General features: G+C 49.7%; 1 protein-coding gene across 1 annotated transcript in view; it reads right to left on the bottom strand.

Moving 5' to 3' along the window:
• Nucleotides 1-204: 204 nt before the first annotated feature.
• Nucleotides 205-14,927, bottom strand: part of LOC144756247 (uncharacterized) — a 55,469-nt gene continuing 40,746 nt past the window's right edge. The window contains exon 3 of the mRNA XM_078645882.1: nt 205-2,181. Within this exon, the coding sequence (XP_078502008.1) occupies nt 1,907-2,181 (275 nt within the window). The 3' untranslated portion in view covers nt 205-1,906. The remainder of the gene's footprint in view (nt 2,182-14,927) is intronic.

The following is a 14,927-nucleotide window of genomic DNA, read 5'->3' as shown; positions in this document are numbered from 1 at the left end:
TTTGAGATTCCTTAAATGCATTCGCAATTTAAGAAATCGCAATTCACACCATTTGCAAATGCAGTTTACAATGATGCATGTGCCCCTGTGTCTCTGTCCTGCCCCACTCGATATGCCTGTATATAAGAGTGCTATAATTCAATTTGTATGTGGTGTGACACGTGCTCTCAACAGGAAAGCAAATATGGGCAATGACCAGATATATCTCTTTTTTATTATAAATGTTTTTATTTATTATTTGCAATATAAACATGTAATCAAAAAAATCATGAACACACGATATGAATTGGATAGTGAGCAATGACATGTGGTACAGAATAAACAATCCAGCCCCGCAGCCATGAAATGAGAGCAAGAGATAAGACATCAATTTAAAAGATGAACATAGGTTGATAATCACATCAAGATTGTCTATATTGGTCGACATTGGGTCAGACTTCACAACTGTAAGGGCACAATCTCATGTGTTCCCAATATTGGATCGACTCCCTCCCCCTCCTACAGATTTATTACTTTTGAACGGCATACAATCAATGATTTGTTTTTCTTTCCAACAGGCACCGGAAATGACGGACTCAATTATTGTGTGAGTAGCCCCTAGCCCCTTTGCATGTGTGTGTATTTGTTTGTTTGTCCCACCAAAATTGGATAGGGCACTAGACTGAGTTCAGGAGGCCCTCTTCATTTAGACCAGGGCATGCTTTAGTCATGATGAAAGTCCACGGACCTTTTCCGACCATTTACCAGTAAGGGCTGAAACATGTTGACTCAGTTGTAGGGTGCAGAGATATAATCTCCCTGATTGCCCAAAATACATTTTTATCTATACCTACAACACTAGTTATTAAAACCTATGTGTTTTAAGGTATTTTAATTTCAGACCCTGGTAAGACAATATTCTCAAAATTGCACCCTGGGATACAGTTGTGCCCATCCTGGTTTTTAGGGACCAAGATGTGACCCGATGATGAACTGTGCAACTACTAAGGTATGTGAGGGTCACTAATAGAAACAATTAGTATTGTTGGGTTATTGTCACAAAGAGGATGTACCTTAGACAGTCTTCAACACCAAATTCTGGGTTGGAATATGACAAGCCAGTAGGATATATTTAGTGTGATGCCTTTCCTGTTTGGTAGAAAGGCCTGTGATTGGGTGAAATGCTGTACTATTGCGTGTAAGACTCAGCTTTTCAGTAGACATTCATGCCACTGATAGGACTATGCTCCTGGAGAGATGGCTGTACTGTGGAGCAGGAGGTTCTGGCTTTTAGTAGACAGCCATGTCACTGAGGATTGCTTCTGGAGAGAAGGCTACTCTGTTGGGTAGAAGGCGGCTGTGATGTTTGGTAGAAGGCTCCACTTTTGGTAGACAGTCAAGCCAATGAGAAGCTCATGCTGCTGGAGAGAAGGCCGTGCTGCTGGGTAGGTGGCCGTGTCATTGGGTATGGTGCTGTGCTACTGAGCAGAAAGCCACATCACTGTATAAAAGGATATGCTGTTGGGTGGAAGGCCATGCTTTTGAAGAAATAGACGTGTCATTTAGAAGATTGCTAATAGAGAGCAGGTTCTGGGACTTGGCGAGAAAGATGCGCCTTTGTGTGGAAAGCATCTTGTTGTGGAGCCATTGGTGTCATTTAGAAGGTGTTCTATTACAGAGAAAACGGTTTCAAATGAGAGAGTGATGTATCATTGGGCAAGGGATGTCTCACTGGAGAGAAGGCAAACCCATGTGGGATAATGATACACAATTGGAAAGGTCATGGTCTTGAGAACAGAAGGCTGTGCCACCGGGTAGAACGCCTTGTTTTTGCGGGCCCATTGTGGTGATTTCTGAATGATTAGGCAGAAGATCTCTAGGTAGGTATTAATGGGTGTTGGGTTTGTGGTCTCCATGGTGCGCTTATTTATGGTTTGGAATCTTGGTAGGGAGCTGCTGGTGACACCTGGTATGTGGGTTGTGGTGGCAGCTGGTAGGAGGGTGCACAGGCCTCCTGGTAGGTAGGTGGTGGTGGTGGTGCTGACATCGGGTACTGCCCTGGTGCAGGTAGCTGGTAGCTGGGCGGCTGGAAACCGGGTGGTGCTGGGGAAGAAGACTGACATGGCTGTTGAGGTGGGTACCCAGTTGGTGCCAGTGACTGCTGGGCAGAAGGCATCTGGGGGGCTGAAGTACCACAGCTGCCTGCAATGAAAAAACAAACAAAAAAGACGTTAGAGTCTGTGATAAAATGAGACAGCCTAAAGAGGTGGACATGGAGCAGGTCTGCAGACATCAGCTACTCACTGACCATTCACTGCAGGCAACTGGCACTCATTGACCATTCACAGCAGGTAACAGCCACTCACTGGCCCTTCACCACAGGCAACAGCCACTCACTAACCATTCACCACAGGCAACAGCCACTCACGGACCCTTCACCACAGGCAACAGCCACCCACTAACCATTCATCACAGGCAACAGCCACTCACTGGCGGCCATTCACAGCAAGGAACAGCCACCCACAGGCCATTCACAGCAGGCAACATCCATTCAATTTCAATTTTTTCAATTTTCCAATCTTTATTTCGACCATTTGGTCATAAAAGATACACAATACAAAGAAGGAAAAACACATATTCACAAATCGTTACATTTAAAATATGAATACGTAAAATAGGTTCAGTACAGGGATAAACAACTTTATAGTGAATTTAAAAAAAAGTTCAGTCACTACCCAACATTCTTTAAAAGACGGTTCCGTGTAAACCACACATTAGTAAAAAACTTAGAAAGTGCAAAAACAGTTGGGCCAGTAACATCGGTTTTTAAAACCCTGTACATTGGTGCATATTCCCTGCCACCCATGTTTTTTATCAACGGCAGCAGCCAATACTTCCTAGCTGCCCTATAGGCTGGGCAAAAAAAAACCACATGCAGGTCGTTCTCCTCCCTATCCTCACACACAGGGCAATACTTGCTGGGGGCAGCCGGCGACCATCGACTAGTAAAAGACCGGAGGGGTAATGTGCCATACCGCCACTGGAGATACAGTCTTCTTGCCAGCAAGGGAAAGATAGGGTCCAAAACCTTTTCAAACTTAAAAGTATCCTTGCTTTGCAGGAACATGGCTGACAAAGACCCGTCTGGCTGGGTAGCTATGGCCCCTGCCAATTTATGTTCGTAGTATAAATTCGACAGAGACTTCTTAGAAATATTGGGTGCTGCCGTAGCCGGGTCTGTCCATAGATCAGGAAGCCCCAAATCCATGCAGATGGCTTGGATATTTTTAACCCAGGGGACACTAAGCACCTTGGGGTGTTTCAGTATTTCGGCAATTCTGCCCGATAATCCGTAAGATCGTTGCTACTCCATAGCCTGCGCCAGAAGGCTATGGGTCTCAGGCCTATCTCATCAACTAGTGGTCGTAATCCTAAATCAAGCCTCAGTGGAAGAAGCGGAGTGCTCGGGGGGAGAGCAGCCACCCTTCTTATAAACTTGTTTTCTGTTACAAAAAGGCTATGACAAGGCATGTGCCCCCACAGTTCAGCCCCATACATGATTGCTCCTCTCGCCTGGGCCTTATATATCTGAACTAAGGCGCCCAACGGCCGGTATGTCGAGCCGGTCATAATTCGTGCAATGCCCCCAGTAGTTTGCACGAGTTTGAGATTTGCCCTACTCTGGTGGGATCCCCAAGTCATAGTTTCATTGAGGGTTACACCCAGGTATTCGAAGGTGGCCACTCTCTCAAGCCGCGCGGTTCCCAGTAACGGACTCTGGCACAATTTGTGACTCGGGTTTAAAACCATATATTTGGTTTTAGTGGCGTTAATTTCTAACCCTCTATCCAGGCAGAATGCAGAAAAGGAATCAAGTATCCTTTGAATACCCATAGGGGTTTTTGAAAGCAGCAGGGTGTCATCCGCAAACATGATTGCGGGCACCCTGCGGCCGTTTAGTTTAGGGGCGTCGGTATGATCAGTGGCGTTGAGATGGGCGATTACCCCGTTGACAAAGAGGCAAAACAGGGTCGGCGCCAGCACACAGCCCTGTCTTACCCCTCGGTCAACGGGGAACCTATCAGTAAGCTCCCCAGACCTCCCGCACCTCACTCGGGCATAATTCCCATGATGCAGCCTCTGTAAGATTGACAGGATGTCCGGGGGGACGCCCATCTCAGCCAGGACGCTCCATAATTTCCCCCTGGGGACCAGGTCGAAAGCGGCCCGTAAGTCCACAAAAATTGTGTACAAACTGCCGCCGTCGAACTTTGCTGTCTTCCAGTATATCAGATTTAGTCTAAAAACCTGGTCCACTGTGGATACCCCCTTCCTAAACCCCGCCTGGTAGGGACTAAGGGCATCCACCTCCTCTATCCAGTCCTGGAGCCTATTCAGCAAGACCCTGCCGAACAGCTTCTGCGGTACAGCAATCAGGCTGATTGGCCTGTAGTTGGCTGGGAGAAGAGGGGAGCCCTTTTTAAAGATAGGGACCACCTCTGCCCCCAGCCAAGTACCAGGGATCTCCATCCCACCGAGAACACTGTTAAAAAGGGCCGTGAGATAGGGTGCCCAGACCATGGGCTCCTGTTTAAACAGGTCCCCCGGTAAGCTATCCAGACCTGGCGCCTTTGCAGAAGCCAGGCCCGAAATAGCGGCAGTGACCTCCCCCAACGTTATTGCCTCCCATTGGTGGCCCGGCCCCTCCACCTCTGTAGGTTCAGGGACTTCACCTGGTTCAGAGCTATAGAGCGATTGAAAATGGGCCTTCCAAACCCCAGGTGCTATATTTGGCTCCAGTGCCGATTGTAAATTTCCTGACCCCCCATTCACTATCCTCCAAAACAACCGTTGATTTTGGAGTGCTAGGGCCTTTGTGAGTTCTTCCCACTGGTTTTCTTCCCATTCTATTTTAGCCTGATCCAGAAGTCTTTTATAGACTTGCCTGCTATATTTCAGGCGTTCTCCTCCCACCCCCTCCTTTACTACTTTGAGCAGTTCTGATTTAGCCCGTCTACAAGTTTGATTATACCAGCGTGCTTTACCTCGGGGCCTCTCTCTGGTCTTACGTGCGCTACTAGTAAAATGTAGTGCCGCAATTCTTGTGAGATCCTCATGGGCTTTAAATACTCTGGTCTGGGAGTCTATATTATTATCCCTCATATCTTCACACCCCACTGCTTCCAAAATGGGGACAATCTCAGCATACAGCAGAGGAAGTTTGTCCTTGGATGCAGCCATATTTTCCCATTTAATTCTTCTCCTGCTGTTATCTAGGAGGAGCGCGGGTTTATTGCCTTCCACTATGGTCCCAGAAGCTATGGGGCCTGGGTGCACCAGATCAAGCTCCAGGGCATTGTGATCACTCTCACTCCTTTCCATCACCCTAAAGTCCCGGATTGTAGCCCACCTCGTTAGTTGGACCATAACATAGTCCAACCGAGACTCTCTCCCCCGTCTATTATAGGTAGTTTTGCTTGGAATATCGGATTCCATCCGCCCATTACAGGCTCTGATTCCAAACCTTAGGGTAAGAGCAGTAATTTGTAATGCTAGAGGGGACCAAGCTTTCGCAGGCGGTGCTTCCACCGCGGGAACTGACCACCTTGCGTCTTCTTCCACTGTAAGCCCTTCCAAAAGGCCGGGTAATGGCTCAAAGTGAGAGTTAAAATCCCCACCAACCACATAATATGAATCATTCGACAGTTCAGATAAAAGGCTCGAAAGTTCATCAATGGTTGGTGATTCCTTTGCCCTTCCCATCGGCCTGGAATACAGGTTAACCAGCACAAGTTTAACATTATTTGGCCAGAGTAATGAGACCACAAGTATGTCTTTCGAATTAAATGGTAGACGGGTGGCCACACAGCCAAGATGGGAACATCCATTCACTAACCATTCACCATGGGCAACAACCACTCACTGACCATTCACTGCAGGCAACTGCCACTCATTGACCATTCACAGCAGGTAACAGCCACTCACTGGATATTCACCACAGGCAACAGCCACTCACTAACCATTCATCACTGGCAACAGCCACTCACTGACCATTCACAGCAAGGAACAGCCACCCACAGGCCCTTCGCAGCAGGCAACATCCACGCACTGACCATTCACCAAGAACAACAGCCACTCACTAACCATTCACAGCAGGCAACATCCACTCACTAACCATTCACCATGGGCAACAGCCACTCACTAACCATTCATCACAGGCAACAGCCGCTCACTGACCATTCACAGCAAGGAACAGCCACCCACAGGCCCTTTATTATTATTATGAGTTCTTATATAGCGCTTGATTACCCGTAGGCATCTCGGCGCTTGCCTTGGGAACCCTTTGCAGCAGGCAACATTCACTCACTGACCAATCACCATGGGCAACACTCACTCACTAACCATTCACCACAGGCAACAGCCACTCACTGACCATTCACCACAGGCACATACTATATACTGAAGAGATTGGTTTCTTACTGACCCTTGACTACAGAGAAAAGCCACTCAATGACTATTCACCCTAGAAAACATACTCACTGACTGTTAGACCTGTCGGCCCTTGGGGTGGTCCCTCCTGTCATTTATTTATTTTGTCCCCTTTTTGCCCCTCATAACCTTTCATTTTTATGTCCACTAGGAATTTTTGGCGTTGACCTGGGGGTTAAGTGCTCCTTGACCCCATGTTTCCTCACAGACCCAGAAATCCCTCCTTTTCTGAGGTAAAGCCTAGCTGCCTAAAATGGTGGTCACTAACTGCCATAACGGTCACCTCAGGAAAGGGACCCATAGGTTAGAATAGGGACCTTCCAGAACCTTCTGGTCCCTTCTGGACCTTCTGAGGTCAGCCTATAAAAGGCCAACTGCGGAGCAGCCATTTTGTCATACAGAGAGAGAGTCAGCTGGAGTGCAGGCTGTGGCATAAGGCGGGGGTAGGATATTCAGAGGGTTGACCTCCCACTTTAGGGTTGCCTCCTTACTGCTTCACCACCCTCCTCCCTTATAACTACTGACCTGACCCTGCCACGTTGTGTTCCTGATGACCCTGGACACCTGACCCAACCAAAGCCTGGAGTAGGGAATGGGAGTGATCGTGGGAGACTGAACCGGATGATAGTTCTGTCCATTGTCCAGTGGGAGAGCCTTATTAGAGACTGAGAGCGTTTTTCCCGGAAGAAGAAAGGACTGAAACTGTGTAGCCGAGTTATTTTTCCCTTCCCCTTTTGTACACTCCTTTGAACTGAGGCCCTGTTTGCTCCGCACGGCATACTATTAACCCCCCCCCCGTACCTGGGATAAAGACTGCCAAGTCGAGAGTAGCTGTACACCAGGGCGTGGAGGCTTGGTCCAGGAGACTGGGGCGATGCCAGCGGGTAGTGTGGCCGTGAGGTGGGAGCCTCCATAATACGGCCTGAGCCTGGCAAGGGGAGCGTTAAGACACTCTGGGGAGAAGGCGCCGGTGTGAGGAAAAGGGCTATTCCAGAACTGCGCAGGCTCGGCGGAGCGAACGCTAGTCCCGGAGAGGGGCGGAGCAGCGTCAGGAGGTCTGCCGGAACTGAACAGGCTCAGTATTGGAGCCACTGGTCCTCGGCGCTTGGAGCCATTAATCCCCGGCGCTTGCCCAGAAGTGCCGCTTTACACAGAGAAAGGCGGAGGCAGCGCGCGGTGAGGAAACGTGTGTGGCGCGGCCGCCGATTCTCCTCAGTCCGCGTAGCCTTCCCACAGCGGCCGCTCTGTGTCCGTGTGGCTGGACCTGTGGGCGAGGCCTGGCTGAGAGCTGACAGAGTCCTGCAGGTACTGCTGGTTTTCCACAGCGGTCCAAGACATTGGCCACAGTGGCCCAACACCTGAAGTAAGGAGCGAGCTGGGGGTAGTAAGAGAGCGGGGATCCACCTACCAGGGGTCCCAAAGGGTGGTTCCTTCCCTTCTTCCTAACTGGAGGAGTGAATAGTTAAACCAGGAAGCCCTTAAGACTCCTAAAAGGGGGGGAAAGAGCCCCTAAGCTCATAAGAAGGCTGTTTTTGACTGTGTTGATGCTTAACCCTTCTATTACAGGGGTGGAGGAGGAAGCCTTCTGTAAAGTCATTTTGGCGATTAACTGTTGATCTTTAGTGAAGCAGGTGGAATATCGATCATTCTCTCCTCTAGGAAGTTACCAGAGAATGCTTGAACCTTTGTAGTTGACAGGCTCTGTTCTTTAAGGTCTCAAGATCTGAATACCTGGGATGTCAACTGAGCTAAGTCTGATAAACTGATCTGTTTAACGAATCCGAGAGTCATTGTGCATAACGTGTAACCTGTTTACTCCATTATGGAGCCCTTTTACTTGTCCCTGCTTAATATAGACTGTGAAGTGACTGAACAACTCTAACACTAAGTAGAATGTAAGATGGAGTTGTAGTTGTACAAAGAAGGTGAAACAGCAATATGTGACGTGAACTGTAACCAAATCGACAAATGAGATAAAGTAAAAGCAAAGCAAATTATTTTTATAAATCAGAACGTATTTTCCTAGAAATTTTGGTGTAGTGTCGTTTTTGAATGAAAGGATGCTGAGTTACTTAAGGGTGGGACGCAAGCTTAACACTTTTGTCTCTAGGATTTGACTGTCTTACACTGGGCCAGGCTACCCTATGTGATCTGGGAACCCCAGGTCCAACATAATTGGTGTCCAGCGGTGGGATTAGAACTGTGCTTGCGTCCACTCTATAGTAACAAAGTGTATTCCATAGGCCTACACCTGGAGTTTTCTCCTGGCGGACTTCCTAATTATTTCTTTTGGTTTTTCCAAATTTACTCCTGGTGGTGGGTGGAGGTAGCTTCGAATTGCCCTTTGAACCAATTCTTTCCGAGTAGCTGTCCCTATATCTCTCATTAGCAAAATGGAATTTGCTCTGGAAGAATTGGAGACCTATACTACAGCCCAGCTTAGAGACTTTTGCCAGAAGATGGGAGTATTTTTTAAGCGAGGTGCTAAGAAGGGGGAACTCCAGACCAGTTTAAGGGCGTGGGTGGCAGCACATGGAGAAGGGAAGGAGGAGGAAGAGGGGACGGACCGGGACACGGTCATAGGGGTAGATGGATTGTTCCAACCTGAGGTGGGGAACCTACTACCAGGACCTAGCACCCTTTCAAGGGAGGGCAGCAGTGTCTCCGGAAGAAGCTTAACCGAAGCTGAACTAGTGGACAGGAGGGAAAAAAAGACAACTAAAGTGGGAGTTAGCCAAGATGGAAAAGGAGAAAGAGGAGCAGAGGATGGCTCACGAGTTGAAACTCAGCGAGTTAGATCTCAAGGCCCTGCAGATAGGGACCTCCAATTCTCCAAACGGTGGCAGCGAAACCAAGGAATTGACCAGGGAACCCAGACCTTACCTACCCAAGGACGTAGTTGCCAGCTACAGCCCAGGGGATGACATCGCCAAGTGGCTGGCTGCCTATGAGGTCTCCTTAAGAGCCCATGGGATCCTAGAAAAACACTGTACATGCCTCCTGCAGGACGGGATACACTATTGGCCCTAGAGCAGGATGAGCAGACCCACTACCCCACCATGAAAGTGGCGCTGATCAAAAAGTTTGGACTCACCCCAGAGAAGTACCGGCAAAAGTTCAGGGGTAGTCACAAATTAGGCACACAGAATTGGGTGGATTTCTTGGACTACACAAGGAAGGCACTAGAGGGTTGGATTCAAGGCAGTGAGGTGAGGGACTACGAGGGGTTGTACGACCTTATTCTCAAGGAGCACCTACTCGAGAAATGCTTTCCCGAGCTGCGTCAACACCTGGTGGACAGCAAGCTGACCAACCCCGGAAGCTTGCTGAGGAGGCGGACATCTGGGCAAGTACCCGGGTTTCCTCAAAGGGGACTGGAGGGGATTCCCAAAGGGCCGGACAGGGCGCCCCCCAGAAGAAAGAGGGGGGAGAAAAAAAGCGGGAGTTCTCCAAAGGCCCCCAAACCAGTTTCCACGGAAAGGGAACAGGATTCACCCCTAAGGCTAACCCGCCCAGAAACCCTCATCCTGGCCAAAGTCAGCAGCCAAGGGTTGTCCACTGCTTTGAGTGTGGTGGTGTTGGACATTATAAGGGAGACATTAAGTGCCCAAAGAGACCACCCCCTCCCACCAGAGGAAAAGCCCCGGGAGTAGCTAGTGTAGTGCTCGGGGAGGAGTGGCCTTTAGATAAGGGGGGTGAGTGGGCGGATGTCACCTTAGTGTCCCTGGGAGATCGGGAGATGGTTCCTAAGATCCAGGTGCCCTCAAATACTGTAAAGTATGGGCAATGGGTCACCATCAATGGCTCCTAGGTGATCTCAATATACACCTTGATAATCTAGCTGATAATGCAGTTACTGATTTTGTTCAGCAGCTTTCTTCTCTCCAACTTTCCACTGAATCCAAAGCCCCGACTCACTCAAAAGGCCACTTATTGGACCCAATATTTGCCAATTGGGATGGTATAATTACGCACTCTCCTATTCCGGTGACTTGGTCCGACCATTTTGTGGTTCCATTCACACTATCTATCCCGGCCACCAATATACCGAAACCCCAAAGCACTAAATATTCCAGTAGGAAATGGACTACATTTTCTCAAGCGAAATTTGAGACGGCTCTGATGAGCGGTGGAAGACCGGGGGGGGGGGGAAGATGTGGACACGGCATCAGACAGACTGAATGAGCGTATAACTACGGCCTTGAATAACACCGCCCCACTCTGTCATAAGTCACCCCATAGCAGATTTCACAAATCCGCCCCCTGGTATAATGATCAACTCCGCTCAGTTAAAGCCGAATGTAAGAAATTGGAACGGCTATGGAGGGTCACCTACTCTGAGCAAACAAAACTGAATTACAAAACCAGAAGAAGGGAATATCATAATCTCATTAGATGTGCCAAAACTAAGCACTTCTCAGATAGGATTGGAGAAGCCCAAAACTCCACCAAGGAACTATTCAAAATTTACAAAGAAATTTCCATGCATACTGCCTCTGTTGACCCCTCATTTAGCTCAGTTGAATCTTGCAACCGTATTGCTACCTACTTCTCCGACAAAGTGGCTAATATCTATTCTGGCTTTGCAGGAGGAAAGGGCAATGCAACTGAGTTTAAGGAATCTCCTCTCTCGGAGGCAGGCACAAACAGTTTGTGTGAGTTTATGATTCCCCCATCTAACGAGCTGCAACGGATTTGTCATTCGGTTAAATCCGGGTCCCCTTTTGACCCGGCATCACCGAAACTTCTCGGCCAAAGCATTGGTATTCTTGAACCTTTTATCAGAGATGTCCTTGACATCTCGTTTAAAACTTGCACTGTTCCAAAAAAATGGAAGCTAGCTATAGTACTTCCGCTTCAGAAAAAACCTAACCTCAGTTGGGACAAGCTGGACAACCTAAGACCCATATCCCTTCTTCCCTACATGGCAAAGGTGGCGGAAAAGGTGGTCAATTCTCAAATCATGACCTTTGTAGATGAAGCTAATCTTCTCCACCCCTCGCAGTTCGGATTTCGACCCCGCCACTCTACAGAGTCTGCACTGCTCTTGGCCACCGAGATTGTTAGGCAAGGAGTTGATGAGGGTCAAACCATGGCACTCATCCTGCTTGACCTAAGTGCCGCCTTTGACACTGTAGCACATTCCATCTTGCTGCAGTGTCTCAATAAGGGAGGAATCAAAGGGAAGGCACTTAGATGGCTACAATCTTTTATGATGGAAAGAGGCTTCCAGGTTAGGCAGGGTGAATGTTACTCCAAACAATTCCATCTCGATCAAGGAGTTCCCCAGGGCTCTGCTCTTAGCCCCACCTTGTTTAACCTGTATGCCTCTCCTATAGCAGCGATTGTAGAGAAATACGATATCCAACTCGTGTCCTATGCTGACGACACACAGCTGGCTATCTCCCTATCACGGGCGCCCGACACTGCAGCCGCCAACTTCAGTGCCTGCATGCAGGAGCTTGCCTCCTGGATGTCTAACAATTGCCTGAAGTTGAACGGCTCCAAGACTGAGGTGCTTGTGGTAGGGAGTGGCCCGTCTGTGTGGTCTTCAGCATGGTGGCCTAACTGCTTGGGCCCTACACCTAGGCCTGCACAACAGGCCAAAAATCTAGGGGTAGTATTTGACTCTGAGCTATCATTCACGCCCCAAATTAACCGGGTTGTGGGTATGTGTTTTGGAGTACTTAAAACCCTACGTAAGGTCCTTGATATGCTCCCTGTTGGAGACAGACAGACCCTCGTACACGCCTTGGTCACCTCGAGACTAGATTATGCAAATCTGCTGTATCTGGGTAGTACAGTTAGTAACATCAATCGTCTCCAGGTGCTGCAGAATGCAGCGGCCAGGCTGGTGTTAAGGCTTCCGAGACGCACTTCCTCCAAAGCAGCCTTAAAATCTCTCCACTGGCTACCAATCTCTTAAAGGATCAAATTTAAAGCCCTATGTGTGTGCCACCGGATTATAGGAGGCAGGGCACCTATCCCTCTCAACGGTCTTATTACCCCCTATAGACCTGAACGAACGCTTAGATCTTCGGATACTGGCCTTGTCAAGGTTCCTAAAATACGCAGAGCCCGGATGGGTGGAAGATCGTTCCGTTTTCTTGCAGCCAAGCACTGGAACTCACTACCGATTGAACTTCGTCTCGAACCCTCCGAGACTATGTTCCGCAGAGCCCTCAAAACATACCTGTTCCGCCTAGCACTACCCTAGTTCCACCCCCTCACTCTTCTCATTTTTAGCAACTCAGCGCAGGGACACGCCGGTGAGCGTAACTAGCGCTTTATAAAATTCCAAAATAAATAATAATAAATAAGAGAGGGGAGGCTCTGAGGGACACAGGAGCCAGTATGACTATGGTGAGAAGTCAACTGGTGTCCCCAGAGCAGGTGATTCCACATGTACTCCACCCCGCCGCGATGGCTGACGGCATATTGGGCCATTACCCTGTGGCCGAGGTTCCATTTGAGTGGGAAGGGGTTGCAGGTTCACTTCGAGTTGCCGTAAGCCCTGCCGTGCCAGTCGATTGTCTGTTGGGGAATGACATGGAACACAATGCTTGGACGGAGGTGGAATACCGGACTCATTCTGAGATGCTGGGTACACCTGACTGGGCCTGTGCAAGCACAAGGTCCGCGACTGCCCGGAGAGGGAGTTCGCCTGGGCTGGAGCCTGGAACAATGGCCCAGCCCGCTGCCAAAAAAGGGAAAGAACCAAAGTCAGGAGAAGCCTGCTTCGGTTTCCGCGCCCCATGCGACAGATCGGCCACCTGCGGTTGTGGACCAGGAGTCCATGGAAGGGGAAGTGGTCTCCCTGGAGGACTTACCTATCCCTGCTAAGTGGCATGTGGAAGGAGGGCCTACCAGGGAGGAGTTTTGTAAGGGCCAGAAGGAGTGCCCTACCCTTGAGGGACTGAGGCCAAAGCCCAGGCAGCAGGGAACGTTGCAGGGAACTACCATATTTACTGGGAGGACGGACTCCTCTACAGTGAACCAAAGGTACCTTTGCCCGGTTCATCACGGGCCCTGGTAGTCCCTCAACGGTACAGAGCCTTTCTTTTAGAATTGGCTCATGAGATTCCCTTGGCAGGACACTTAGGACAGGACAAGACCTTTGCCCGGCTTGTCCCCCACTTTTACTGGCCTCAGATGAAAGTGGCATCCGACACATACTGCCGGACATGTGTATCCTGCCAAGCCAGTGGGAAAACAGGGACGAAGCTGAAGGCTCCCCTGGAACCACTTCCCGTCGTTGGCACCCCCTTTGAAAGGATGGGCATCGACATTGTGGGGCCATTGGATCCACCAACTGCGGCTGGTCACAGGTTTATCCTGGTTCTGGTGGATCATGCCACACGGTACCCAGAGGCAATTCCTCTGAGGACTGTCACTGCACCTGTAGTGGCTAGGGCCCTGATGGGGATCTTTCCCCAAAGAAGTTGTGTCTGACAGGGGGACCAACTTCATGTCAGCATATATGCGGGCAATGTGGAAGGAGTGTGGAGTGACCTACCGGTTTACCACTCCCTACCCCCCCAGTCCAACGGACTGGTAGAAAGGTTCAACAAGACCTTGAAAGGCATGATAAGAAGTCTGCCTGAAAGCCTGCGGAGGAAGTGGGACGTCCTCCTACCCTGTTTGCTGTTCTCCTACGGGGAAGTGCCGCAGAAGGGAGTGGGCTTCAGCCCCTTTGAGCTACTGTACGGGCACCCTGTGCGTGGACCTCTCAGCCTGGTGAAGGATGGATGGGAAAAGTCTCCCAGAAAGCCTCCCCAGGATGTGGTGAGCTACATGCTGGCTTTTCGGAGCCAAATGGCTAAGTTGTGGAAGCAAGCTTCAGACAACTTGGAAGCCAGCCAAGCAGTAATGAAGGAGTGGTATGACCACACCGCTCACCCGGTGGAGTGGGAGCCTGGCCAGAAAATGTGGGTGATGGAGCCTGGAGAGCTAAGTGCCCTCCAGGATCGCTGGACAGGCCCCTTTGAGGTGTTGGAAAAGAAGGGTAAGGCCACCTACCTGGTGGATCTAAAGACCCCTCGACAGCCCCTACGGGTGCTGCATGCTAATCGCCTCAAACTCCACCATGAGAGGCCCGAGGTCATCTTGATGATGGTGACTGATGGAGGAGAGGAAGCGGAAAGCGAGCCTCTCCCTGACCTTTTTTCGTCTCAGGAAAAGGATGGGTCGGTGGAGGGAGTGATTCTCTCCCCATCCCTAACTCCTGAGCAGCGGGAGGACTGCCGCCAGATATTGGAACAGTACTCTTCGTTGTTCTCCCTTGTCCCGGGAAGGACCCACCTGTGTACCCATGATGTGGACACAGGAGACAGCCCACCAGTGAAGTCTAAGACCTACCGGCTGTCAGACAAGGTGAAGGCCAGCATCCACAGTGAAGTTACTAAGATGCTGGAGCTAGGAGTTATCGAACCTTCCAGTAGTCCCTTGTCCAGTCCGGT

The sequence above is a fragment of the Lissotriton helveticus genome, chromosome 5_1 (genome assembly GCF_964261635.1).
Source record: "Lissotriton helveticus chromosome 5_1, aLisHel1.1, whole genome shotgun sequence".
Lineage (NCBI taxonomy): Eukaryota > Metazoa > Chordata > Amphibia > Caudata > Salamandridae > Lissotriton > Lissotriton helveticus.
The sequence above is the reverse complement of the archived record's forward strand: the minus strand, read 5'-3'. Positions and strand labels throughout refer to the sequence as shown.